Here is a 25,025-nt window from a genome sequence, read left to right on the forward strand (position 1 = left end):
ATCCAGCCTCTGTTTGAAGACCTCTAAGGAAGGAAACTCCACTACACTCCGAGGGAGTTGGTTCCACTGTCAAACAGCCCTTACTGTCAGGATGTTCCTCCTAATGTTGAGGTGGAATCTCTTTTCCTGTAGCTTGCATCCATTGTTCCGGGTCCTGTTCTCTGGAGCAGCAGAATACAAGCTTGTTCCTTCAATATGACATCCTTTCAAATATTTAAACAGGGCTATCATATCATTTCATAATGTTTTCTTCTCCAGGCTAAACATCCCCAGCTCCCTAAGTTGTTCCTCATAGGGCATGGTTTCCAGAACCTTCACCATTTTAGTCGCCCTCCTTTGGACACGCTCCAGTTTCACAACATCCCTTTTGAATTGTGCTGCTCAGAACTGGACACGGTATTCCAGGTGGGAAGTCAGAAATTACTTGAAGACACATAACAGCAGCAACACTGACCTTCTTCAGTTTTGTTTAGTAATTGTTTTACTTTGGTTATTCTCACAACTTTGCTGAAAACTTACCATATATACTCCACTATAAGTCGACCTCATGTATAAGATGAGGGCAGGTTTGAGGGCCAAAATTACGGATTTCGGTATGACCTGGGAATGTCGAGGGTAAAACCTAGGGGACTGTAAAAAAAGATCTAAAGGATGAAGCAAAGGAAAATGCCAAAGAACATGCAAAATTCCAGCAAGCATAACTGTTTGTGTTCATACTAAAGGCTGGATGGATGAAAGAATAGACATGAGCCAGTGCTTCCATGGCAGATTACACTCTTGTCTTTCACCAGGGATGGTTCCTTTTTTAAATAAAGTACAGGACTTACATTGATCCATGGATATGTCAACCCAGGTTTTTGGGGTCAATTTTTAGACTAAAATTTCTAGATGTGTACATGAGTATATACAGTTAATTTTGTGCTCTAGTTACTCTGTAGTAAGTATTGTCAAACTGCAGGCCTGAGCTTGCCATAATCAATAGTCTGAGCTGTTCATCAGGATTGCTTTACTGTGAGCAGGAAAATGCTGTTTTACATTGAACCACCTAGTTTACTTGACCATGTAAAAACATTAGGGATGTTTACACTTTCTACTTCGCTGCCTTAACAACAACAACATGCCCCATAAAGACTGATGACAAAGATGGCTGAATATCATTAACTGGCAACAGCAATTGTACAGGAGGAGGTAGAGTGTATTGCTTGTGCCTTCAAGTCATTTCCAAAATATGGCGACCCTAAAATGGACCTATCACATGGTTTTCTTGGTAAATTTGTTTAGAGGGGGTTTGCCTTTGCAACCTGAGTCTGAGAGTGTGTGACTTGCCCAGTATGTTTCCATGGATGATTGGGGATTCAAACTCTGGTTTCCAGAATCATAGCCGAACACTCAAATCACTACACCATGCTGGCTCCATTATATTCCTTACAGATAAGAAATCATTACAAAATCTCCACTAACATCTGGAGGCTGAACTGTTTGGTTCTTTATATTTCATTTTCTCCCTCAGGAAAAAATACTGGTGATTTACTTTTAAGAACAATGCCTATAATGGCACACTGAAGCTACCCATAACGGGGACCCAGGGTATTATCCTACAACTGCATGGCTTGCATTCTTAAGAAGTAAATTTCCATATGCTTCTCAGAGGATAGGTGAGAGATGCACATTGAAAACAGTGGAGAAATCCAGACTCTGAGCGTAATTACAGTTGGTAGGAAAAGATCCCCAGAACTCTACAACAAGAATGTAACAGATTAGAGCTCATGTTCTTTCAAACTGAACCTTATTTTGTGTAAAATGTGTGCCTCCCCACCTTGTTTTAATTTTAATAGTGCAACCTACTATTGCTATAGGGAGTAGGTTGTTGGTGTGGCTGAAAGATGGTGACTTACATAAGCCTACACTATAATCTTCTGTGAATATTGCAAGCTAAAAGCAAGAGTTTTTCAGAAAATTTCTCTCTGGCGAGTCCCCACCAAGTATGTCAGCATTACTTCAAATGATGGGGAAATTAGCTTTGCAAGAGGTTGGGTAACCGTTAGGACTGTTTGCACCTCTATATACCAGAAATAACTGAGAAGAACTCCAGGTTTAGCTGAAATATGAGTGTTTTGCTTAGAAAAACGCAGGGTGCAGTCACACACACAATAGCAATTCACACAGACACAGCATTCAAAGCTAACCAAAATGGAAATATGGAAATGGGATGGTGGAGTTTGAGGGATTCAAATGGGGGGTGATAATTACCTGTCCAAAAGTGTAGACCACGAAAAGTGGAGTGGCGCAGACTGGAGTGGTCGGAGGTGGCACAGTTTGATCAATGGAACACAGCCTGGGACAATTGTATGATCCATGAGCACACAGAAACTACGGCCCATTAGACGGGCCTGAAAATAAGACTGGGTCCATATTAGGGTTAGAAAGGGGCGTCACTTCCTGACGCCCCTAATCCTAATACGGACCCAGTCCATACAAAATGCGGCAGCTGTTCCACACAGCCGCCGCCATTACTGTCACTGCGCACCTCCAAATGAGTGGCGCGGAGCTGACATCTTTGCGCTGCCGAGGGTGCCTAGAGCGCCCTTTCCGCAGTGCAAGAAGGTGCTCCGAAACGGAGCTCCTTCTGGGGTTTGCGTCGCTGGGCGCAGCCTTTACATGGCTGCCGCCAGCAACGCAGAGGAGAAAGGGGCCACAGCCGCCCCCTTTCTCCTCCTCCATGCCATCGCCAGGTGTCCTTGGGGCTTGAGCCCAAGGACACCCTTTCCAGGCTGCGGGGAAGCGGGACTTTTGCTGCTTCCCCACGGCCTGCAAAGTGGCGGATCGGGGCCTCGGAGGCTGCTGTCTGGCAGCTGAGGCCCCGATACAGCGGGAAAGGGCAGGTGCAGGCCGCCCCAAACGGGCGGTCTGTAACCCGCCTAGTTTTTTACACCTATATTGATACATGAAAGTAGCCCTGAGGATAGGCTATCTTGCCAGGTAAAAAAAGGTGGATGGTTCTTCCCAGGAATGGACAATGGGATTCCAGATGGTTGATGACTTTAAGGTGATAAAAGGAGGGGGATTGGATGAGGAAAACCCCAGGATGATGGACAGGATGAGGTCTGGGAACATAGCAGGGGGCGGCAAAAAGGTTGGCTTACTGCTTGGGTGCAAGGAGATCCTGTGTCTCAATGCAAGTGGAAATGCCCGATACTTGGGGGAAGAAAGGAGCATTAATACATCCATTTTATTATTACCTGGATCATCCACATGCCTCAGGTCTCTTCTTCTCTTGGGAACCTAACCTAGTTTCCTAATGGTTATCATGACCTCTCATGAACATGGGTGCTTCGAAATGAATATGAATGTTTCAATACACTGTGGGGTATGCAGGTGTGCTGCCCCCACTCCGCAAAATCCCCTCCAATTCCAACTAAAGTCCATCTACCAAAATTTTTTGTCTCCTTCCAAACAAATTGTGTTACAATTCACATACTACACATTCAATAATAAAACACCAACAGTTGGCCCTTTATATCCCTGGATTCTTTATCTCACAGATTCAACCACCCACACGTGTAAAAATTCTAAAGACATAAATTCCAAAAAGCAAATCTTGATTTTGCTTATTAACATAAAGGACCACCTTTTTTATGTCATGATATAATGGGACTTGAGCATCCATGGATTTTGGCATCCACATGGGGTCCTGGAACCAACCTTGCAGATCCCAGGGCCCACTGTACTGTATTTAAATATTTGTTACCACAATGTAAGCACAACTGGGTATGACATCAAAGGCAAAGCTTCAGTTCCTTCCTCCATTTGGCACTCACTCTGTATTTGTGTTTGACAGAGTTTGGTGATGATTGGTCCCTGCACTGCAGTGGCAGCCATTGCATTAAGAAGATAATCTATTCATTGCATTACATAAAATAACTGCAACACAAAATCCATTTAATCGATCAGTTGCCTGAATAAGTCACACGTGAGAAGTAATGACCTACAATTGCCATCTCACTAGATGCCAAACTTTGGCCTATAGCAGGATTTTCAAGACTAAGCTAGAGATTTCAACAGGAGACACAGGTAATAGTGTTCCCGATAAGTTCTCAGTTTAAAAGCTAGAACCTAAGCACTTCAAATCCCTCCATGCAGCCCTGGCTTCTTCAACCTGTGCCCCACCGTATGACCAAACCTACAAAGAGAGTGAGGCAGTTTTGCTTGAGTAGCAGGCATGTGTGGAGGCAGCCGAGCCCATTCTGGCCAAGTTCCACTTGAGAGCTCCAGTTGATCTCCTTTGCTGGTGGGCACAGCTGCATTTGATACAAAGCCTGGGACATCTGCATAGGCTAATTCTAATCTGCTGCCCTCAGATACAGTGGAGGATGTGTTGCCACTGCTGAAACAATTCCAGTATCTGTTTTCATGCCTTGTCATACACTCCAAGTGTCCGACTGGCAGAGCAGTCCCCATTTCCTCTGTTATTCCACTTTTTCCAGTTGCTTTAAATGTCCCAGTTCCACTCTCCTTCTTCCACTTTCGACTTTGTCCTCAGCTTACTCATTGCTGCAAATTGAGTTTGAAGTGCAAAAGTTGTGCACACAATTAACTGATTAGAGAGAGAAAGGGCCGGGAGCAGAAATATTTACCCTTCTCAGTAGACTCAGGTGCGTTCCGGACGGGCCCTATGGGACGCTGTCGTTACGTTGAGGGGCGGCGCTTCCTGACGCATACAGATGGGCCACTGCCATTTTGACATCGTGTACACGCAACGTCCACACATTGCACACCGGAAGTGGCGCCACGAGTGCATGCCTCGCGCCTTGTGGGCACCTCTTCCGGGGGAGCAGGAAAAAGCCATTTTGGGAGCAACCGGCAGCGGCGCAGACGTTTTGGCGGTCTGTAACGCGCCTCAGACAAAGCATCTCTGCTGCAGCATCGCCAATAACTGCTGCAAAGCAGACTGCTGCAGCATCCCTAATAACCTTTGCCATCATGACCACACCCTGATGTTCTTTGGCCAATCGACACAGTTTTCATTGAAGAAAGGTTGCTTTGTTCATTTATGCGGTGGAGGGGAGCCATCTTGTTTCCATTCAATCGCATAATGTCTTGGACCACACTGCCTGCCTGGTTTTATAATCTATTCCCTTGCTTTCACTGTATTCTAGTCAGCACTAGGAAGTGGTTGACACAGCGCTGAGAAGAGAACAGGCAGGAAAGCTACATGAAGGAATGTTAAAGTATGTGAATGTCCCTAGCTATGGATTTGTTTGGGTTTTTTCTTTGCTGAATAACAAAATTTTGAATCAACAATCAGCCAATTACCAATTTGATGTGTGTATGAGAAAGAGAGAGATAGAGGCAGGGCATTTCTGTTTGTTTTTTTACAGGCAATGGAAGAACTGGAGAGCTGGAAGGGGCTCCCAAGGGCTATTGCTGTGATTTCTGTAGGTATGTTTTTCTATTTATATTATAGAGAGAAAAACCAATCTGTTGTTTCCCCCTTACAGCACTCTTTCTGCAGTGCTGCAGAGTTCTATCCTCATTTTAAAGGAGGTTAGGCAAAAAGATTACCTTTGCTACCACCATCTCACCTGCAGCAAATGATTCCTCTCTGTCCAAAGGTAGCAGTGGCATATCCTACTATTTTGGCTGGGCTGGGTTAGGTCTTAAAATGAATGAGTACAGTGGTACTGGGTCTGAAGGGGTACATCTGGTGTTCTTCTTGCGGAAAGACTTTGCAGGCTGTTTGAGATAGGAAACAACTGTACTCCAAACACAAAGTGCCTCACATTTCCCCCCCTGGATTTGTTCAGCTCAGCTAATCCGTATAGCAGGGGAAAGCCACTTCAAAGCTCCATTCACATCAGGTACCCTTCCATTTTCTTAAAGTTCATGCAGTGAAAAAAATGTCCCAATATAGATTGCTTTCTCCAGGTAAATTACATATCATCTCATGAGCACAGTTGTTGGCAGATGAAAAGTACCACTGCTGACTAAACTTTGTGTGTATGCCTGTGCATGTGATTTTATTTTGCTGGGAAAATATGGAGTAAAATGATGCTGATACTGCATGTTAACCAGCACAGTCCCATGGAGATGTGAGGATAAATGGAACAAAATCTGAAGGGTTTACAATTCAAAGTTTTTCTGTCTTTGTAGCTGGTGAACATTCAAATCACCATGCATACTTACTCTTCTTTTCTAACAAACAGGCTTAAATCAGAGTACCAAGATCCAGCAAAGAGCAAATTATTTAAGACTGAGCAGCCCTGTACCCAGAAATAAGAACTACTAACTCAGCAGAACTTGCTTCTGAATACACAAAGGACAGAAACTTTCAAGCAGGTATGAATTGTCCCAGAGCAGAACAAACCTTGCTGTTATGAGCTAATCCAGAAGGGGGAGCAAGAAATCAAAGCAACACTATGCTCTTCCCTCCCATCTCTTGTATATTTCTGGACCAGATTTGCAGCAAAGATTGATTGTTTCTGCATGGGCTTCTTTCTCTCCAGTTCAATCGACCATCATTGATTTACCATACGATATAGCTATCCACATAAGAATCTATTACACTGCACAACAATATGTGCGTACCCAGTCCTTGCACATGGACAGCTTTTTCAGTTTCAGAAGACAGTGATTGAGGAACCCAGTATGAAGCAAAACATATGAGAGGCCTGCAAAGAGATGGGGGAGAAAGGCCATCCTATGTTTGACATAATGACGTAGCTGTGTCAGTCTGCAAACTTGGTGTAAAAGGGTAGCAAACAGCTAGTTACTGAATTTGTATTTGTTGTTGTTAGTTGACCTCAACTCATGGCAACCCTGTGTATGAGACATCTCCAAACTCCACTGTTCTCCACTCCTCTGCTTAGGGTCTTGTAAATTCAAGTCTGTGATCTCCTTCATAGGGTCTATGGCTTGCGATTTCTCTCTTTCTACTGCCTCTACCTTTCCTAGCATTAAGCCCTTTCTAATTACTCATGCCTTCTCATGATGTGGCCAAAGTATGACAACCTCAATTTAATTATCTTGGCTTCTAGGAAGGTTCAGACTTGCTCTGTTAAAGGACCCATTTGTTTGTCTTTTTGACTATCCATGGTACTCAGCCACTCTGCTCTATTTTTACTGCCAAAGATGGGGAGAAATGTTTGTGGGATTTTCTGCCTCCAATATAATTGGCTTGTGAAGCCGAAGGCTTATGGCCGGCATACATAGTTTTTTGTGGGTTTTCAGGCTATGTGGTCATATCCTAGAAGAGTTTCTTCCTGACGTTTCACCAGCAACTGTGGCTGGCATCGATGCCAGCCACAGTTGCTGGTGAAACGTCAGGAAGAAACTCTTCTGGAACATGGGCACATAGCCCAAAAAACCCACAAAAAACTATAATAATTTGGTTTGCTTGGGATAATATGAATCTTGACTTAGGAGACTGTGGAAAGGTGATTAGGTGTCATAACTGTGAAGGAGGACAAGGACACTCAAGGAAAATGCAGGACATTACAAAATAAAAGCTAAAAACACTAGTATAGATATAAAATCATGCTTCTTCATCATGCTCAGAATGGAGGACATTTTGGAATTTCTCCTGATCAGTAGTTGAAATGAAGGACATATCCAGGAAAAGGAGGATGCCTGGTCACCCTGGACTATGGGCAACAACATCATGTCACCGGTGGTTTCTCTTCATCCTGAAGTGCCTCATGGGTTGCCATAGGATTATGTTCTAGGTCCAGTACATGAGAAAAAGATCTAGGAATCTTAGGAGTCTAAGTTAAAGATGAGTCAAGAGTGCAGTGTGGCAGCCAAAAAAACCAATGGAATTCTGGGTTGCATTAATAAGATATAGTGTCCAGATCAAGGGAATTAACAATACCATTCTATTCTGCTTTGGTGAAACCTCACCTGGAATACTGTGTCCAGCTCTGGGCATCACATAGGGCTTGATTTCCAGACCTTTTGACATCTTGATCACTCTCCTTTGGACACGTTCTATTTTATCAATATAATTGCTGAACTGGTTCAGGAATGGTGTTGATAAGCTAGAACATGTCCAAAGGAGGGTGACCAAGATGTCAAAAGGTCTGGAAAGCAAGCCCTATGAAAATGGCTTAGGGAGCAGAATATGTTTAGCTTGCAGAAGAGAAGATTGAGCAGTGATATGATAACCATCTCTAAATATTTAAGGAATGCCATGTAGAAGACAGAAAAAAACATTTTTTTTACCGCTTCAGAAACTAGGACATAAACCAATGGTTTCAAATTACAAGAAAAAAAGATTCCATCTGAAATAGTAGCAAGAACATTCTGAAAGTAAAAACTGTTCAAATAATAAACTGTCTTAGTGAACACTCCTTCCATGGACATCTTTAAACAGATGTTGGATGGCCATTTTCACAAGTATTTTGTGTTATTTTTGTGTAGTGAGAGTTGGATTAGATGCCTATGAGTCTGTCTTGGATTGATCATGGGAAGGAAGCAGCAATACATCAAAGCAGTCCCTTTGTGAGCTGTGTGTTCTGTCAGCTCTTATTTACTTACTACTAGATGGAGATAGTTTCCTTTGTTTTAAGATACAAGAATGAGCTGTGTGGCACTTTAAAGACTAACACATGTAATCTAACATTAACTTTTGTGCAGCTTATTTCACCACATGCATACTGAGAGCATCTGATGAAGTGAACTGTAGTCCACAGAAGCTTGCAGTTAAAAAATCGTGTCAGTTTTTAAGATGCCACAAGATGCTTTGTTATTGTTGTTTTTCCTGAAACAGATGAATATGGCTACTCATCTTGAAACAATTTATTCTCAGAAAAACACGACAGTTGTGGCAAAACTGGATTTATGTTCAGGATATTTAGGTTTCCAAAAGGGGAGACTCAGTGCTCAATTCTTTATTAATCCCAGACTTCCTGCATACATCCTCTTGGGGTTTGTTTTGTGGCTTGTCTGTCTTGTTGTTACCTTACCTAGTGCTGATTCCAGCTTCTTCACCTAACAGTAACTGGATGAAGCAGTACTGTTTTCTTTTTTTATTATGATACATGCCAGGCTTGCACCATTGTTAGTAAAACATGTGTGATATGAATGTCTCTTCAGCTACTTAAGCACCTGATTCCTTTCTCATTTCAATCTTTTTTCTCTGTTTTGGTCTCTTTTTCTTGTCCTCTCACCCACCCACTCCAGAATGTTGGCTAAACGTCTTCTCCTTCCATTCTTTCTCTTTCTCTCCTTCCTTCCCTCTCTCTCCTGTTTCTTTTCCTTTGTTCTTTATCTCCTCCTTTCTTATTCTTATTCTCCTTCTCTACACACCTCCAATTCCTAGCTAAATATATTCCTCTCTCTCTTTCCTTCCTTCTCCTCTTTCCCACAACTTTTAGCTAATCATCTTCTCCTTCCCTTCCCTCTCTCTGACTCTTTCTTCCCTTCTCATTTCCTAGTTGCACGCATCTTCCTCCTCCTTCCTTAGTCTCTCTCTCACACACGCGCGCGCGCACACACACACACACACACACACACACACACACTGTGTTATTATTCCCAACCCTCCTGGCTAAATTTATATTCTCCATCCTTCTCAATTCCTCTTGTCATCCTCTTTCCCCTTCTATCTCAACTTTTGCTACCCACAATCACAAACATCAAGAAAATAAAAACAACAATCTAGGGTCACCAGATTGAAAATCGGAGGGGTTCCTATAACTTGAATGGTTGAGGTAGAAGAGGGGATTTCAACAATCAGATAACAAGCTGAAAGTGCTGAAATTTTCTCTTCTACACAACCATTAAATTTACAGCAGCCCTCTCCAGTAGTCACTCTCACAACCCTACATAACATCCACGCCATATTAAATGTGTGTGTGTGTGTGCGCGCGCACACACACACACACACATTCCCTTCCTTGTGTTCCCAACCTTTGTATCCTTCACAGCCAAGTATTGGCTTCCTACTGCAATCTTCATTTTCTGAGGATGTTTCTGGACCAAAGGGGGAACCAGATGCATTCTAGGAAAATGAAAATGTTGGCTGGGAGGCTGGAACATGGCTTGCAGTGCATTGTTGGTGCTGCAAACCAAGGTTTTAATTAAAAACAAACAAACAAACAGGAAGGGTGGAAGGGCTTCATGGGTGCCAAGGGAGGTGCCCTAGTGGGCACTATGTTGGAGAGCCAAACATTTGGACATGTTGCCTTATGCCCCAAATATCTTCAGAAAATTCTGCCCTCCATACTTACAAGCAAAGACTGTTTTGCTGAATGGAGTTGTAAAGCATCACAGTCCATCAATGAATAATCTGGTTTTGTGTGGGAGACTGATTTGAATAAAACTGCTCAACAACCTTTCCTGAACCATGTCTAAGTCTAGCCCTTTCTGAGAACAAACATGGGCAGTTCTTGCCCAGTGTTCACCACAAGTTGTGACTACTTCTTCCTTCCCCCCACTCCCCATAGCCCTGTTTAAAATGCCACACTGATTCCACACATAAAACTGTTAGAACTGAGCATGAAAGCAGGCAAGGAGCTCAAGGGCTGGTGTCATTCGATAAATATTAATGATCTGAAACGGGGACTATAGAAAATGAAGTACCCTTAAAATGCTTTGGAGTTGAAAATTGTCAGCACTATTATGGTTTTCTCCTTCAAATAATAAATGATTCAACAACTGTATGGTTGCCATGGGGACAGCTTCTCAATGAGCCTAAAATTACCAAGCTGCTGACAAGCCTCTATTTTTAGTACCACCAGATGTGCCTCTTAAAAACTGTGGCAGAGTCTGAGTGTGGCATGCACATTGCGTGTGTGCAAATAAGGAGGCTACTATTTGGAGCTGTTGTTCGTTGTTGTTACACCTATTGTTCATTATTATTGTTGTTGTTGAACACTATCTCCATATAGGACGTTATACTAGAAAAATTAGATTTGCAATCAACAGAAACAGCAGCCCACCATCCCCTCAAGGAATGTAAAATCTAAATTTCAACATAAAGCAGACAAGCGTAGAAGGGAAAAGGAAGGATGTCTAGGTCTGGTGTGAGTCAGCTGCTTCAGGCAGCGCATGCTAGAAGGTAGTAGCAAGATGTGGAAGGTGAGAGTTGAGTGCTAAGTAACTTGCCTGGCATCTCCTTAGCTAGCCTGCAAGTGTCATGAAGGACACAACCCTGTTGTCCGTTTTTAGCTCGTGCAGAAGAAAGATTCAACTTATGAGTGTCCAGCTGGCTCTTGTACATGGGGTGAGAGAGGGAGGACAACATCTTTGCCTCAGGTAGAAAAAAATGCTTTGTGCCAGACCTGAGGATGTCATTAAAGGGTTATTCATGCTCTGAAAATAATCTAGGATGAATCTGGGTTAAATCTCCATTGTTCACATGCATCCTGAATGCACCTGATTAAGGGGTTTTTTTTTGGGGGGGTGGGTAAAAAACCCCCACTTAATCAAAAAAGGATTTTCCCTGAGTTTTTAAAAAAGAGCCACGTCATTGCTAGTGTGAATAACTGATGCAAATAGACCCAAATGAACCTGGGATAAAACTCTGCATACCAAAAAAAGGGGTTCTGAACACATTGGCATCATTGGCATCATCTTTATCCAAATGCTTGCATATGTGAACAGCCAGACTCGCAGAGATATGGATCAATGCGGATCCATAGTGTGAATAACAAACACGGAATGCATGAGTGAGATGATTTGCATTGTTGTACTAAAAAACAACAACAATGCATGAAACTGCATTGGAATATATCCTGTGTCTACATCATGGGTGGGAATTATGCAGATTTCCAGATGCTGCTGTGCTGCAATTCTGAGTATTCTTTGCCATTGACTCTAATGGCAAGAACTGCTGAGAGTTGCAGTCCAATGATATTTGGAGGGCTGTACAGTCCCCACCCCTGCTCTACAATAAACAAGAGTCCAAAGTCACATGGAATGAGAGAAGCACGTTTGAGGTCTCTCAGCTTCTTTTTTTTACCTACATAGTAGCTCCAGGGTGTCCAATTTTGATAGGCGGAATAGCAACAGCATTGTGGGGAAAGGTGGATTTTTAATTCCTCTCCCCTTGGTTACTTGATCTAAATCATCTCTACTGCTATGCTACTATTCCTGATGTTACTGGAAGGGGAAACTATACAAGCACCCCCAAAAAATTACTTCTATCTAAAAGAAGGTCTGTTGGTCAAATAATTCTCAGAGAAGTACTGATAAAACAAATGAATGTGTGTTGGGGAGAAGTTGTTCAAGGATGACGCTGAATGAAGCAGAAGAAACATGTGATTAGAACTAGATGATTTGCTGCAGTAACAAAAGGATGATGTTTTCAGCATGTTACATCAGCTGCTCAATTTTCTGCTGCAGTCATCACAGAGACTAGTCAGAGTAAGCCTGACATACATCCTGATCTATCAAATCCCAGCCCTCCCTTTCCATGCAATTGTAAGAAGAATGAGAGACAACTAACAGTTAAGATTTTAAAAGGTGCTCATGCTGAACAGATTCTTGCTATTATTTCACACATCAGTCCCGCCTGATCTTTCAGCAGTTTCACTGTTAAACGACAAATCATCTCTTGGCTTGGCAGAGAATCCTGCATTCAAAATCCAGATGGTATAATTTTAAAAATAGCATGACAGTGTTTACAATCAACGGTCCTGTGGTTTTAGTTACGTCCTTGGAAACATAAGACACAAAAGATGCTGGGTACCACCAAAAGAAGTCATTTTCTTCTCTGCACACTAAATGGGCACAACACATGGATAAAGCACCATGGCATTTTCAGCCGTAAGAATAAACAATATAGCTGCAGTGCCATAGGACAGAGGTTCCCAATCATTGGACTACAACTCCCAGAATCCACTCACCGTTGGCCATGCTAGCCAATGGGAGTTGAAGTCAACCAACATCTGCGGACTCAGGTTGGAAATTATTGCCATCGATCCTAAGAAGTTAAAAACATATTATGATGAAACAACAAACCCAAAAAAAGTCAAGAATAAATAAAGCAACTATATACATTGTATAATTTAATTAATAACAACAGGCTTAAGAACTCTTTATAAGTTGAATAAAAAGTCATTACAATTTGTTACAAATACAAAATGTACATAAATAGCTGTACATATATAAATTTATATTTAACACAAAAGGGGTTTGTTCCTATTAGGTAATGATCATCAGATATCAGTCTCATGGTAATGAAAAATCTAAAGACAAATGCAATATATAAGTCTGCCCTCAAGAAAAGCTAGATGTGTTTCACTGTTTGCTCATCTTCTTTGGTGGCTCATAACTATTATATTAAATTATCTTCATCTTATCAGAAGTCAGTATCAAACAGTTTCAGACTGTTCATATAAAACAAAATGCCTCTCACTCTCCCATTTAATGTTATGATGGCTGCAAGGATACCACCAAAGAGAGCACTGTACAGTATTTAAGGTATCACTCTACTGTAAAAAAAAAAAGATCATTAAGAACGTGTTCATTTGCCCTCAGACCAGGGCAGGTGTGATTCAGGGTGTCATGACAGGGCAGCACTTTGTTAGATAATTCCTAACTGTATTATTATCAGATAGTAGCTGAGAGTCTATCAATGGCATTAATGTGCTTCTCCATGACAAAATTGTAGGAAAATACTTCCCTACCTAGCATTCTCTTTAAGACCCTTCTCCCATTTGCTACTAGAGCAATGGGGCTTTAGACAGTAAAGGTTTCCTCCATGCTTTTACCCTATGCATGTGGTCTCTAAAACTTTCCCCGTTTGCTCAGTCACTCATTGTGGGGATGCATCTAAGCAACTACACCATGCAACATGTGTTTGCAGGCACATAAACTACCCCCCCTCTCTTCCTCCTCCCTCAAGATGGGGAGAACAGGCTCTGCAGAGTTGTTCTTCCCAAAACTTTCCTGTAGTTGGCCAAGGCACTGAATATATATGTTTGAATGTATCCTTAAACATACAGTCAAACCCCCCCCCCCCCCCGTACCCATGGATTCTTTATCCCCAGATTCAACCATCCACAGCATGAAAATGTTTTTTAAAAAAACACATTCCAGAAAAAAAACCTTGATTTTGCCATTTCATATACGAGACACCGTTTTTACTATCCCATTGTATATACTGTAATGGGACTTGATCATCCAGAGATTTTGGTATCTACGGGGGGTCCTGGAACCAAATCCCAGCGGATACCAAGGGCCCATTGTAATTAATAAAGCTTTTAGCTATGAAACTTGCCTTCTGCCTGTTTGCCTGATTTTGTTAAAAACTAGTCTCAGAGCACCAAGTGATTCATCAGTTCCACTTGTGAATGCATCTGAAGCAAGTAGTAGGGGTTTATCAGGCGAGGGAAATCCTGTGCAAAAACAGGAAAGGTAGGAAAAAAACCACAAAGGCAGGTTGGTTGTTACACATGTCATTGTTAAACTTGTGTTAACAAAGTAAACAAAAGCTGCTCCTTTTTACTTTCGGGATTTTCCACAAGTACAAAGGAGTGGCTTATGTTTACTTTCCCTTCACTTTCTGATTGGGTTAACATTAGTTTAACAATGACGTCATGTGATAATCAACCCGCTTTCGTGGGATTTTTCTAATTTAAACCCCCATTTTTTCACAGGATTTCCCCCATGTGATAAACTCTCAAGTCTACAAATGCTTATGCTACACCTTCTTTCTTTGAGCTAGTCTCAAAGGTCCTGCAAAATCCCTTTGTACACTGATATTCCAGACTAACATGTCCATGTCTCTGAATTCTGCTAAAGGAGACAGTCTTCAATGAACCAATCTTCATCTTTCCCAGAGAAGGGGCTAACACCCCAGGAATCTACTTCTAATCCAACAAAATGCCAACATTTGTCAGCAACTGAAGGCATTTTTATTCATAAACTAAAATTGTTTTGTTTTATCCTGAAATGTCCAAATTTGTTCTCTAGGGGATGAGGGACATATTTCTACTGTATTTTGCTGCCTCCCTGGAAGTGAAAAGGAAATTAATTTTGCTTACTGTACATATATAAAATGGCCTAGGAAGGCCCCCAAACACGATGAAATGGCCAAATGCATCTGAGGAAGTAGACTTAGAGTCTACAAAAGCTTATGCTGCCAACTTCTTTCTTTCAGTTAGTCTCAAAGGTGCTACAAGAACTCTCTACATAAGAAGCATGACTTTATATTTATATGAGTGTTCTTAGCTTTTCTTTTGTAATGCCCTACATTTTTCTTCAATGTCTGACATTTTGTAGTGCCTTGTCTTCCTTTTTGGCTGGCACTCCTGCTCTAGTGCATCCCCTACCCTTACAGACTTTCACAGTATGTCCGTGACTACCTCCTGTCATTCAGGTTAGTCTACATAGGCTTAGCCAGTGGAGTTTTACCTTAAGGCTGCTATTTCCTCAATTACTTCTATAAACCCAAGAGTCCTAGCTTCACTCTTTACTTCTGGTCACCAAAATATTACTATACATATAACTCAACACCGTGAATACTATTGTGGGTCCAGTTTGTTCCAGATCTTTCTCATTTATGCAGTGGCTGGCATATTATTAAATCCCCACAGAACCCACATAGAATTGTGCTGCATGTTATCAGAGTAAAAACGTAAATCATCCCTGCACTAATAGTAAAATTACAAAGAAGCAATTTGACTTACTGCTAACATGGAATATTTGCAAGCTTCAGCCTATAAACTGGTCCATTATCTTATTCTGTTTAGCATAAAATGTCTTACCAGCCATGCAGGAAACCTGAGTTCAGTTCCTAGCCAATGTTCCAATACAAATGTGATCCATATTAGTTTTACCAGGGAGAATCACCTAATAATTATAAGAATAAAATTCATTCTGGGGACAAGGAGAAAAATCACCTATTATAAAATCGGGGTCTACCTGAATTTCAAACATGCTGATGGGTAACTAAGTCAGGACAAGCCTTACTTGGGATGCATTAAATGGGTGGGGAACTGTCGAAGACTAGGGGGGGCGCCATATCTCTCCTGGAGAACTTGGAGAGCCACAGTGCATGCTGGCACCTACTTCTCCCCCTTCCCCCCCAAAAATAAGGGCATGTTCTTCAATTTTCCTGGGCCCCTTGACATTTTGGTACATTTTGAGACCAAAAATTCACACATACTCCTTTTCAAATGATTTTGCAAAAACAGACTAACCTCTGGAAAGTCCAAGGGGGCTCCAGACATGATGGAAATGCTCTTCACAGCCCCTAGAGATAATTTGGAGTCCCTTTTTAAAACTGACCCCTGAGATCCACATGCAGCCTGTGAGTTGCGCTTTGTCTGCCCCTACACTTAATGCTTTATTTGGGAAAAACTACAAATTAAATGTTCAGCATAGTGGGTAAATGAACTATGTTTTATCAAGAGTTCTAGAAATATATAACTAATATATCAAATGGAAGCTTATAATTAATTATACACTGGGTCCTTGGTATCCACTGAGTAGCCACTGGGACTTGGTTCCAAGACTCCCTGTTGATACCAAAATCCATGGATCCTCAAGTCCCATTATATACAATGCTGTGGTGAAATGATGTCCTTATATAAAATGGCAAAATCAAGGTTTACTTTTTGGAATTTTTTCAAGCCATGGATGGTTGAACCTGTAGATGCAGAATGTGTGGATATGGAAGGCCAACTGTATAAACATAATTTAGAGAATCTCTGTGATTATATTGGTAGCAATGAAGGGAAATGTAACATAAATTTGAAGTGAATGGATAACTTGTAATTCACAAAGTTGGCACTAAGAAGGAAGTAGTGATCAAAATGATCAGCTGAAAAGCAACACAAGGCAAAATGACTTCCACTTAACTCCCCTCCTATACAGTACTTGACTTTTAAATGTTAAAGCAAAAACATACTAAATGTTACAATTTCCACTTATCTCCTTCCAATTTCAAATGTTACACTAAAGCACTGCAGTGTTTCCCCAGAAAGAGATTACAGTACTTAAATGAAACAAAAGTGAAGAAGGACTTTTCATCCTCCTCTTTTCTATACAGTACTTTGGATAGGAAGTGGGAACCTTTTACCAATCAGAGAGGAAAGAGGAAGTCTCTTAGCTCTTATCTGTCCCAATTTCCATCACATTTATCTTTCTTGTTTATAAAATTGTTATGATGAGAGATGCAATATTACTCCTACGTGGACCTATTAAACCTATTAAAATAAATGCAGTTGTGAATAACCCTGTCTATTAATTTCAATAGCTATAAATAGAACTAGCTCATTCAACTCTGTAGGGTTGCCATAATTCTCTACTATAAACCAGGAAAAAATGTAGGATAAAATTTAGCCCAAAATGGAGGACATTTAAGGCCCTCCATTTTTCTTAAATGTCCTACATTTTGGGCTAAATTTTATCCTACAATTGTCCTACATTTTGGTCTAAATTTTGTCCTACATTTTGTCCCAGTTTATAGTAGAAAATTATGGCAACCCTACATGTGGGGAATGTGTGATCCTCCTGATACTCTTGGACTGCTGTTGGCCATGTTCACTAGGCTGATAGGAACTGCAGTTCAACAACACCTGAAGGGCCACAAGTTTCCCACTCTGCCCTAAATATATAAGAAAATGTAAATATACTGTCCCTTAAGATATTCAAGAAAAATCTATCCAGAGGACATTCCTGTTGTCCTAGCCGGACTATTTTCTGATAATTACCAGCACTAAGTACAACATTTCTTCCCGTCAAATGAGTTTCTTCTGCATTCTGAGACATAACAGAACAACAGTTTGGTCCTTTCTCATTCATTCATTCAACCTACAGTGCATCAGTGCAATAGCTCTAATTAGTAATGTACACCAAGCCCCCATAGTACTTCACAAAACTGATCACAAAGTCCTGCTCCAAATGTTGTGTTAGGCTGCCAATCCCAGCAGTCCTTACTACTGGCTATGCTGACTAGGGCTCCTGGGAGTGGCAGTCCCACAACAGCTAGAAAACCATAGGATTCCCACCCTGCCCTATAGCAAAACCCACAGGTAAGTGCATGCAGGGCTATTCAGAGAGAAATAAGCCTATGCAAATACCTAAAAGTAACAACCTACCTTTATTTTCAAAAAGTACTCTAGAGAAGAATGACAACAGAGTCTGTTGCCCATTGACAACAGAGTCAAACCATGTAAAAACTTCTACACTGGCTACAGAATGAGTCAGGCTTCGGATATACTTTTTTGCATGAGCATGTCTCCCTGATGTTGGCATTCAAAACATTTATCTATGACTTTTATCTAAAAGGTTGCTAAATTTCTGTAGGTAGTCATGAGCAATCCAAGAAGTACACCCTTGAATTAGATTAAATAAACAAACCATTCATACAGTAAACCTTGGGAAGATATTTCCTTCCGGTTTTTACCTCTTCAAGAGTCATCCTGATGCAGTTAACACTTTCCACCCCATTTTCCCCCTGCCTCCTTTGTCTGAAACCTGCTCCCCCCCCCCCCATTGTCTTAGGTTCATGTCAGGAAATACTTCAACTACTGTATATACTCATGAAATTTAGATTTAAAAAATTACCCCATAAAACTGAGTCAACCTATCCACAGGTCAATATAGGTACTGTATTTTAACTTTTATTTTTAAAAAAGGAACAATACCCAATGAAAGGCAAGAGTATAATCTGTCCTGGAAGCACCAACCCATCCACCCCCTGCATCCATCCAACCTGTAGTGAAAGCACAAAAAGTTATATCTGCTGGAATTTTGTAAAAACGTTGGCATTGTTTTCTTTTGCTTCATCTTTTAGATCCTTTGCTGTATGCCCCTAAGTTTGCTATATGCCTCTAAGGACAGCTATTTAGTTTATTTTAACTTTTTCATTCTCATTATTAGTAGCTGTGTTTGGTTGTAAACTCTCTATGTTGTGAACCACCGTTATCCTATATTGAGAGAAAGTTGGGATATAAAATAAATCAACCTTTCCCAGGTGCCACTGTTCTCTTAAAATGGAAGACTATTTGCTCCTTAAAAGTCACAGCAGAGAGACATTTGGAATGGAAAGCATTCAATGAGTTGGTGAAGCAAGATTGCATACAGTCAACCCTCCATATCCATGGATTCTTTTATCCACAGATTCTAGCATTCATGGCTTGAAAATATTTTAAAAGCATAGAAATCCCAAAAAGCAAAGCTTGACTTTACTATTTTATATCATAGAATCATAGGCGGGTTACAAACGGCCCTCAAGGGGCCGTTTTCCCGCCGCCGCCATTTGCTGCGTAGGGAAGCCCCAGCTGCCAGACCGCGAGGCTTCCCCGCGCAGCAAAAAAGGAGCGGCGAAATGCCGCTCCTTTTTGGAATGCGGAAGTGGCGCCGCGAGGGGTGGAGTGCGCCCTCGCGACGTCACTTCCGCCGCGACACGTCTGGACGCACAGCGTCCAGTACGTCAAAATGGCGGCGACCATGTGGATGGGCGCCGCGAAAAAGTACGCGCTCCGCACGTACTGTGAGGAAGGGCCGTCAGGAAGGTAAGAACCTTCCTAACCCTAATACGGCCCTTACTAACCCTAGTACGCGCGGAGCGCGTACTTTATGGCGGTTTGTAACCCGCCATAGAATCATAGCGTTGGAAGAGACCACTAGAGCCATCCAGTCCAACCCCCTGCCATGCAGGAAATCCAAATCAAAGCATCCCTGACAGATGGCCATCCAGCCTCTGTTTAAAGACCTCCAAGGAAGGAGACACTATCACCCTCCGAGGGAGTGCATTCCATTGTCGAACAGCCCTAACTCCTCCTAATGTTCAGGTGGAATCTCTTTTCCTGCAGCTTGCATCCATTGTTCCGGGTCCTGTTCTCTGGAGCAGCAGAAAACAAGCTTGCTCCCTCTTCAATATGACATCCCTTCAAATATTTAAACAGGGCTATCATATCACCTCTTAACCTTCTTTTCTCCAGGCTAAACATCCCCAGCTCCCTAAGTCGTTCCTCATAGGGCATGGTTTCCAGACCTTTCACCATTTTTGTCGCCCTCCTTTGGACACGCTCCAGTTTCTCAATGTCCTTTCTGAATTGTGGCGCCCAGAACTGGACACAATATTCTAGGTGGGGCCTGACCAGAGCAGAATACAGTGGCACTATTACTTCTCTTGATCTAGACACTATACTTCTATTGATGCAGCCTAAAATAGCATTGGCCTTTTTAGCTGCCGCATCACACTGTTCACTCATGTTCAACTTGTGGTCTACTTGGACTCCTAGATCCCTTTCACACGTAGTTTCATTCAGCCAGGTGTCACCCATCCTATATCTGTGCATTTTATTTTTCCGCCCTAAGTGCAATACCTTACATTTCTCCGTGTTGAATTTCATTTTGTTAGCTTTGGCCCAGCTTTCTAGTCTATTCAGGTCATTTTGAATCTTGATCCTGTCCTCTGGGGTATTAGCCATCATTTTACTGTGCCATTGTATATCATGGGAATTGAGCATCCATGGATTTTGTTATCCATGGGGCCCCTGGAACCAAATCCCAATGGATACCAAGGGCCCACTATATTATTTTATTCCTGAATTTTGTACCTCCAAGATAAACACTGCCCTGGACAGCAGAAGAAACACACAATTTATTTTATTAACCGGGTCCATGAACAATCACTTTTTGGTCAACCACCAACACTTTGTGAAGGACTGAAAGAAATATTTTAGTCCTAGCCAACTTCCTTCTCACAGCCACAAGGGAAATTGCTGCCACACATGCATGTGTTTCCTGAAGTTTCTCTCTCCATCCTAGTCTTGACAGCACATTAATCAGAATGCTGCCAGCCTTATTCAGCTATAAAAGTTTCTCACTGAGTTTCTCTTGATTCTGCTCTAGAGCGGCCCATCTAGGGTTCCCATATCCCGCCAGGGGGCAGGACAATCCCGGTTTGGGCAGTGCCATCCCGGTCCCGGTTCGGTTTGGTGCCCAAACCGGGATGGCCCCGCCCACCGTGGCCACCTCAGCCCCCGCGGCGGCTCCAAGGCCTTGCTGAGGCCTGGGAGGGCTCTCCGCGGTTGGAGCTCAAGCCCCAGAGACGCTCCCTCCCGGGCCCCAGCGAGGCCTTGGAGGTGGCTCCGCGGTCTGAGCTCCGGCTGCGGGGTCCTCCAAGGCCTCCGCGAGGCCAGGGGGGAGGAGGAGGCCGCTTCCCACCACGGCGATCGCCGCTATGAGGAGCGGCCCCTGCCTCTTTCCCGGCCTGGGAGCCGGCCGAGGCTTCCTCCCAGGCCGGGAGGAGGAGGAAGACGCTTCCCACCGCGGCAATCGCCGCGATGAGGAGCAGCCTCCGCCTCCTTCCCGGCCTGGGAGCAGGCCTAGGCTTCCTCCCAAGCTGGGAGGAGGACGAGGCTGCTTGGCACCGTGGCGATCACCACGATTCCAAGCCGCCCCTGCCCCTTCCCGGCCTGGGAGCAGGCCTAGGCTTCCTCCCAAGCCGGGAGGAGGAGGAGGAGGCCAAGTTTTAAAAATGTAGGACCTTTTTTAAAATTTCCTAGCCAGGAAATTTAAAAAAAAAAAAGTCCTACATTTTCAAACCTTGTCCTACATTTGTCCTGGTTTGGAGGTCCTCAATTATGGCAACCCTAGGCCCATCATACTTTCCAGTCACTGTTTTCAAGACATATTTCTCTCCCCCGTTGTAAAAATCTAAAGAAACATATGCTTCATTGCAAAGCCAGTTGTGGCTGGCTACAGCATGCCATGGAATAGTGTCATTTTCAACTGTCTTTTAATAATCAGGCTTGTGTGTGTGTGTCACCTGTCCACTTACAGTGACCCTCATGAATTTCATATGGTTTTCTTTTAGGCAACAAATATTGAGAGGTGGTTTTGCCAATTCCTGCACAGTGTAGTATTTTAAGAGTTGGACTACGACTTTGGAGACCATGGTTCGATTCCCCAGATCGGCCATGAAACCCAGTGGGTGACATGAAGTCAAAGGCTTTCATGGCCAGCATCCATAGCTTTTTGTGGGTTTTTTTGGACTATGTGGCCACGTTTTAAAAGAGTTTATTCCTGACATTTCACCAGTATGTGTGGCTGGCATCTTCAGATTCGCTGGACCGGGGGGGGGGGGGGAACCCACACAAAAACAGTGGGTGACCTTTGGTAAGTCACATTATCTCAGCCCCAGAAAAAAATCTTCTCAAAAATGCCCCATGAGAGATTCACCTTTGTGTCACCATAAGCCAGAAACTACTTGAAGGCACACAACAACAACAAGCCTCTGAAATATAGCCTACTACAGTACCTGGTATTTGTTGGCAGTCTCCCATCCAAATACTAACCAGGACTGACCTTCCTTAGCTTCCAAGGTTAGACAGGATCTGATGCCTTTAGGGAATTTAGGCCCTCATGCAGGCTTATTCAGATGTAAAACCCCTTGCATAGTCTTACTCCTAGCAAGGCTGCATAAGATTATGGCCCCAGGGTCCTAGAAGAAGAACAGAAAAATGCATGGGAAGAGAGAGGGAGGGAAGAAGGTAGCAATTGGGTCATGCCCTCCATTTTTTTCTGGAACGTCCTCCATTTTGAGCAGGCCTAAGAAGAAAGAATTTACACCTCTATGAGTGTTTTTAGGTCTTATTGTGTCATGTCCTCCATTTTGTCTGGAATGTCCTACGTTTCCTGCAATACCTTGCCCTCCTTTTAGGGTTAGGACACTCTTGGTCTGTCTCAGGCGGCCAGGTTTCATGGGTCAGCCCCAAACATGGACAACATGAGTTTTTAACTTGTGTATATTTTAAAATTAATATAGGTCCAAAGCCACACTACAGAAACAATCCAGTTTGAGACCGCTTTAACTGCCCTGGCTCAGTGCTGGGGAATGCTGGGAATTGTATTTTGTTGTGACACCAGAGCTCTTTCTGACAGAAAAGGCTAAATGTCCCACAAACACTACAGTTCCCAGAATTCCCTAGCATTTTGAGGCAGAGCAGTTAAAGTAGTCTCAAGCTGGATTATTTATATAGAGTGGTTTTGGACCTTATATTGTTTTATTTGGTAAGCCGCCTTGGGTCCCTAAAGGCGGCGTAGAATAAAACATCAACCGCCTCACGCTCCCTGCTGTCAACCAATGGCAGCATCATCACCCTTATATGACATTCCACCCAAGTAAGGACAGCAACCGTTACACCCGTTGCCAGCTTGACATTGGTTGGCCGCGAGCCACGCCAATCACCCCTCCAAGGCCCGCCCCTAATTCCTTATACTGTAATTCTCCGTAAACTCCTCCCACACACTCCACGGCGTTTCAGACAGTGGGCGAGACCATTCGGTCCCTTGCGAGGGAGGAGAGGAGAGGAGATATATAAATCAATAAATCCCTCCTTATATATTTCCTCTTTGCCAAGTATATCTCTCATATATATCTGTGTGCGATAATGAAGAAATATATAAGGATAATTATATATATATATATATGAGGAAATATATAAGGTAATGAGGATATATACATATTACTGGGCAATGAGGAAATATATAAGGAGGGATTTATTACCTTTTTATATTATATTATGTATTTATATTACAATATATATATATATATATATACACACACACAAAGGTTTGAATCTTGAGGAAAACAGTGTACCTTTTATATGTATAATGGGTTTTAATCTTTATTCCCCCCTCCGTCTGAGGGAGGGACTTGGTCGCATCCGCTGCTGACGTCACCCATTGTTTACAAACGAACCGCAGCGGCGACGGCGTTTAGAGGAGCGAGGGGAGCGGAAGGAGGAGGAGCTCCTCCTTTTGCCGGCTGCTGTGTGTTTGTGTTTGTGAAGCGAGGCAGGGACGGCGCTGGAAGGCGGGGCCCGGCTGCGATGCCTTGCCGGCGGCTGGGCGAGGAGCGGCGGCTGCTGCTGCTGGAGCGCGCCGCGGTCTCCTTACAAGCCGGGGGCGGCTCCTCTTCCTCCTCCTCCTCCTCCTCCTCCTCGGTCGTCGGAGCTGGAGAGGTGGACGCCTTGGTGACCAGACTGGGCGAAGTGCTGCAGCTGAACGCCCAGAACCGGAGCCCGGCGGCGGCTGCGGCGGCGGCCTCGGACCCTCGCCTCCTTTTGGGCCCGAAGCAGCGCAGCCGAGACCGGGCGGCGCCTTACGCTTCCCCGAGAGGCCTGGCCTTCCTCGCCTCCCTCCAGCAGAAGAGCGAGAGCCCTCGGGGGGGCCAAGCAGCTCTGCGGCCGGGGCTGGATGCGCCGTCGGAAGCACCTCCACCAGCCCCGCCTCCGCTACCCTTTGCTCCCCGGCGACGAGGACGAGGACGACCCTCACCGGCTCCTCCAGCAGCTCATCCTCTCCGGGAACCTCATCAAGGAAGCCGTGCGGAGGCTGCAGCTGGCGGCGGCGGAGGCCAGGAGCAGCCCCCCGACGGCCTCCTCCTCTTCCTCCTCCTCGTCGGCCTCTTCCGCCGGGAGCTGCGGCTGCCACAGCAGCAGCGGAGAAGGGGACGCGGCTGCCCTCCCGGTCTCGGCCTTGCGAGCCCTGCCCTGACGTCGCCTGCTCCCTCCAGGGACCTTCCGAGGAGCACCCGGCTTCCCTCCTTCCCTTCTGAGACCCCGCGGGCCTTTCAAGGGGGGCCCCCTCCAGAGACCCTTCCAGGAGGACCTAGCCTTCCCTTCCTCTCCCTTTGCTCCCTCCAGAGACTCTTTTCCCTTTTGCTCCCTCCGTGGCTTTCCTGGCCTTCCCTTGTCCCCTTCCTTTAGGGATGAGGGCTGCAAATCCCCTCAGACGGATTATGGACACCGAGGCCAGAGAGACCTTGAAGGGTGGCTTGATGCTGCTGCTGCTGCTGCTGCAGAAGGAACCACAGGACCCAGAACCCCTCCTCTCTCATCATCATCATCTTTCCCCCACATTCTCTGAGGAGAAGACCCTGGTGCTACCCAGCCTTGGACGGCTGCCCTCCCAGCTCCCTCCCTGGCCGGCTCCTGTGACCCAGTTGAGAGGATGACCTGAGTCTGCCTTCTGCTGCGCCCAGATCTGCGCCTGTCTGGACAACTGGGGGGGGGGGGGGGTGTTTGCTGTGGAGAAGAAGAAAAAAGGGGGAGAACTGC

The 25,025-nt window shown here is 43.9% G+C and overlaps 1 protein-coding gene across 1 annotated transcript; it reads left to right on the forward strand.

The window, feature by feature from the left end:
* Positions 1-23,690: 23,690 nt before the first annotated feature.
* On the forward strand, positions 23,691-24,605 carry LOC121929540 (GSK-3-binding protein-like). The gene is given in 2 exon segments (XM_042465181.1): positions 23,691-24,225; positions 24,227-24,605. Coding segments are annotated over 2 exon segments (666 nt in total). The 5' UTR covers positions 23,691-23,795; the 3' UTR covers positions 24,463-24,605.
* The last annotated feature ends 420 nt before the right edge of the window (positions 24,606-25,025 follow it).

The sequence above is a fragment of the Sceloporus undulatus genome, chromosome 4, assembly GCF_019175285.1.
Source record: "Sceloporus undulatus isolate JIND9_A2432 ecotype Alabama chromosome 4, SceUnd_v1.1, whole genome shotgun sequence".
Classification (NCBI taxonomy): Eukaryota; Metazoa; Chordata; class Lepidosauria; order Squamata; family Phrynosomatidae; genus Sceloporus; species Sceloporus undulatus.